Below are 2,971 nucleotides of genomic sequence, written 5' to 3'. Positions count from 1 at the left end.
CATCGGCGATAAGCGATGGTTGACATTTCTTACAATGCCAATGTCTAAGGGCGTTTGGTGTCCACTTAACATCAGGTGGCCCAAATGCTCGTCCACCTTCCTATTCTATAAAAATAAAGTCATATAATAAAATCTTTAAAAACTGAATCAATATATATTATATACCAATATTAAACTATCGTAGACGTAAGAAATTATACCGTATATATATTTTTTAAATCAATCCGTGTTGAAACTGTATTTTTGTAAAACACTGAGTTAATTCTATAAATAAAAAGACACTAAAATATATTGACACTAAAATTTTATTATTTACTTTGTACCAGATAATATTATGAGTAAAATCGTAAAGCAGAGTCATTGTTAAAGTTCCTCTATAAAAGTTAGTAGAAAATTATGCGCACACTGCTATTTCATAGGTGACATTGTAGTTACAATGTTGACTTTAATATTGCTTTTGTTAAGTGCAGTTCTGTTATTTAAAATTTATTTCATAAGGTATCAAAATTACTGGAGAAAACAAAACGTTATTCAAATCGATGGTGTTGTAAACAGGTTCATGTTTGGTAAACGTTCGCTGGGCGAAATTTATAAAGAAATAATGGACGAAAATCCATCTCAACCCTACATTGGAATATTCCTCGGTTCAAGTCCTACATTATTACTTAGAGACTTAAAAGACATTGAATCAGTTCTCCAGAGTAACTTTAACTGTTTCAATAATCGTGGCATAGTAACAAACCCGCAAGAACCACTAACAGACAATATGCTATTCACAAATAACTACAATCGGTGGAAACTAATGAAGCAAACATTTTCACCAATGCTTACGAACACGAAGATAAAAATTATGTTTCAGTATATACATAAGAGTGCTCGAGACTTTCTTGATCCTATTAATAATGATAAGGAATGTTCGCTTAGAGATATGTATGCTTTTGGAACTTCCATTATTGCAGCAAGTATTTTCGCAATAGACCAGACAACTAGCATTGTAAATACTTTAACTGATATGTTTTGGGATATAAACGAGGCGTCCAAGAAAAACAACATTATATTTTACATATCCAATACATTCCCGGAAATTTTTAAATTGCTTAACTTTAAACACTTCGATAAATATAACGAGTTATTCGTGAATTTCGTTAAACAAATTATAGAAAATCGACGCAAAGATAACGACGTTTCGCGTCAAGATATCGTACAGAGTGTGTTGCAATTACAAAAAAATGGTATAATAAAAGATGAAACCACTGGATACGAAATTATACCAACTGATGAATTAGTTGCAGCACAATACTTTCTGTTTTTCTTAGGAGGTATAGATAATATTTCGATTTCTTTACATTTTGCTATGTTAGAACTGGCTCATAATAAATACATTTTAGATAGACTTCATAATGAGATTGATATTGTTTTTGAGAATTGCAACGACAAGATTAATTTTGAGGAATTAGGGAAATTAGAATATTTAGATATGATTATAAGTGAATTGCTTAGAAAATACCCACCAGTACTTGCGTTACAGAGATGTTGTACCAGTGATACAACTTTACCGTCGACTCAAGCGAAAGTTTATAAAGGTACGACAATATTAGTACCGGTTTTCGCATTACACAGAGATCCTAAATTATTTCCTGACCCCGAACTATTTGATCCTGACATATTTTCTTCTAGAAATCAGTGTAAAATCACTAAGTTTAGCTATTTACCGTTTGGCGAGGGTCAAAGAAAATGTTTAGGTAAGTGTTAATAACTCTTGCATCTTTTTTTTTAAGTTAAAACTATAAACTTCTCTGTAGATTGAAATTTTTAATAAGATTACCAAAGTGAACGAAATGCAATAAAATACAATGTTAGAATGTCATTAATCGCAAATCATTTTGTATAAAAGTTAATACATTTTTGCAATAGTAGACGAAAACTTTTAAATAAAAAATCCTTTTATTGGAACCGATATAACACTAATTAAACCACAAAAAATATCATAAATATCAGGCAAGTGGTGTTAGTGGTGTGTGGTGTTTATATTAAAAATAACGATGTCCTCCTGATTTCGGTCAATCTCAAGGGTTACTAGGCAACTGTATAGGACATTTTACACAAGTGTATGCACAAACACAGACGCATTATCTATATTACCTCTCTTCCCTTACCCTTATAATCCGATGGGATGGCAAATTCGACACGGCCTATGTGCTTTTCAAGGCACGGGAGGGTACACACTTCTATCTTCTAGACTCTGGGTTAGCCCAACCTGGAGTTTGAATTCATGACCTCGAAATCCACAAATCGAAGGCCGCAGTATTATATCTAGCCAATTACGAGGTATTAGTATTAAAAATATTTGTTTATTGTTTTAGGTGTGCGATTTGAAAGAATACTTCTCAAATTTAGTATAGCAGTGATTTTGAGAAAATGTACCGTCAAGGAAAATAAGTACGAGCCAAATGCTTATGATCATAGTTTTTTCTCCTTGAGAGATTCATCAGCTCACTTCATATTAATACCAAGAAACAAAGTAAATTATTCATAAGTCTATTTTTTCCAATTTTCAATCGGTACAGCTTTAAAAAAATATACGATTTTATCTGAAATCGCCAACATATATTATGTTTCAATTATAATATAAATAGTTTGTTATTAGAATTAATGATTCTGTTTACGATATACATCATCAATTTAATCTTTCGCACACGTTGCTCGAATGAAAGCTAAAGCGCTTTACATGATTGAGTTATTGTGCTTACGAAAAAATTATTGATACATTGGATAATTATACTCAATTAATGCAAAACTTTTAATTGATATAAGAATAAATCATTATTGATTAGAGAGATAAAATAGATACTTACAATTTTACAAAATATTATATAAGAAACAAACATAAGGATTTATTGATTTAAAATTGTCATGTTTAGGATTATTGGAAGTAAAGGCTTTTTATTATATTATTTATAATGTAAAACTT

The 2,971-nt window shown here is 30.5% G+C and overlaps 1 protein-coding gene across 1 annotated transcript; it reads left to right on the top strand.

The window, feature by feature from the left end:
• The first annotated feature begins 402 nt into the window (after positions 1 to 402).
• Positions 403 to 2,540, top strand: LOC126776676 (cytochrome P450 6B5-like). The gene is made up of 2 exons (XM_050499302.1): positions 403 to 1,742; positions 2,364 to 2,540. The coding sequence occupies exons 1-2, from the start codon at positions 437 to 439 to the stop codon at positions 2,534 to 2,536; spliced, it is 1,479 nt and encodes a 492-aa protein (XP_050355259.1). The 5' UTR covers positions 403 to 436; the 3' UTR covers positions 2,537 to 2,540.
• The last annotated feature ends 431 nt before the right edge of the window (positions 2,541 to 2,971 follow it).

The sequence above is a fragment of the Nymphalis io genome, chromosome 2, assembly GCF_905147045.1.
Source record: "Nymphalis io chromosome 2, ilAglIoxx1.1, whole genome shotgun sequence".
Classification (NCBI taxonomy): domain Eukaryota; kingdom Metazoa; phylum Arthropoda; class Insecta; order Lepidoptera; family Nymphalidae; genus Nymphalis; species Nymphalis io.
The sequence above is the reverse complement of the archived record's forward strand: the minus strand, read 5'-3'. Positions and strand labels throughout refer to the sequence as shown.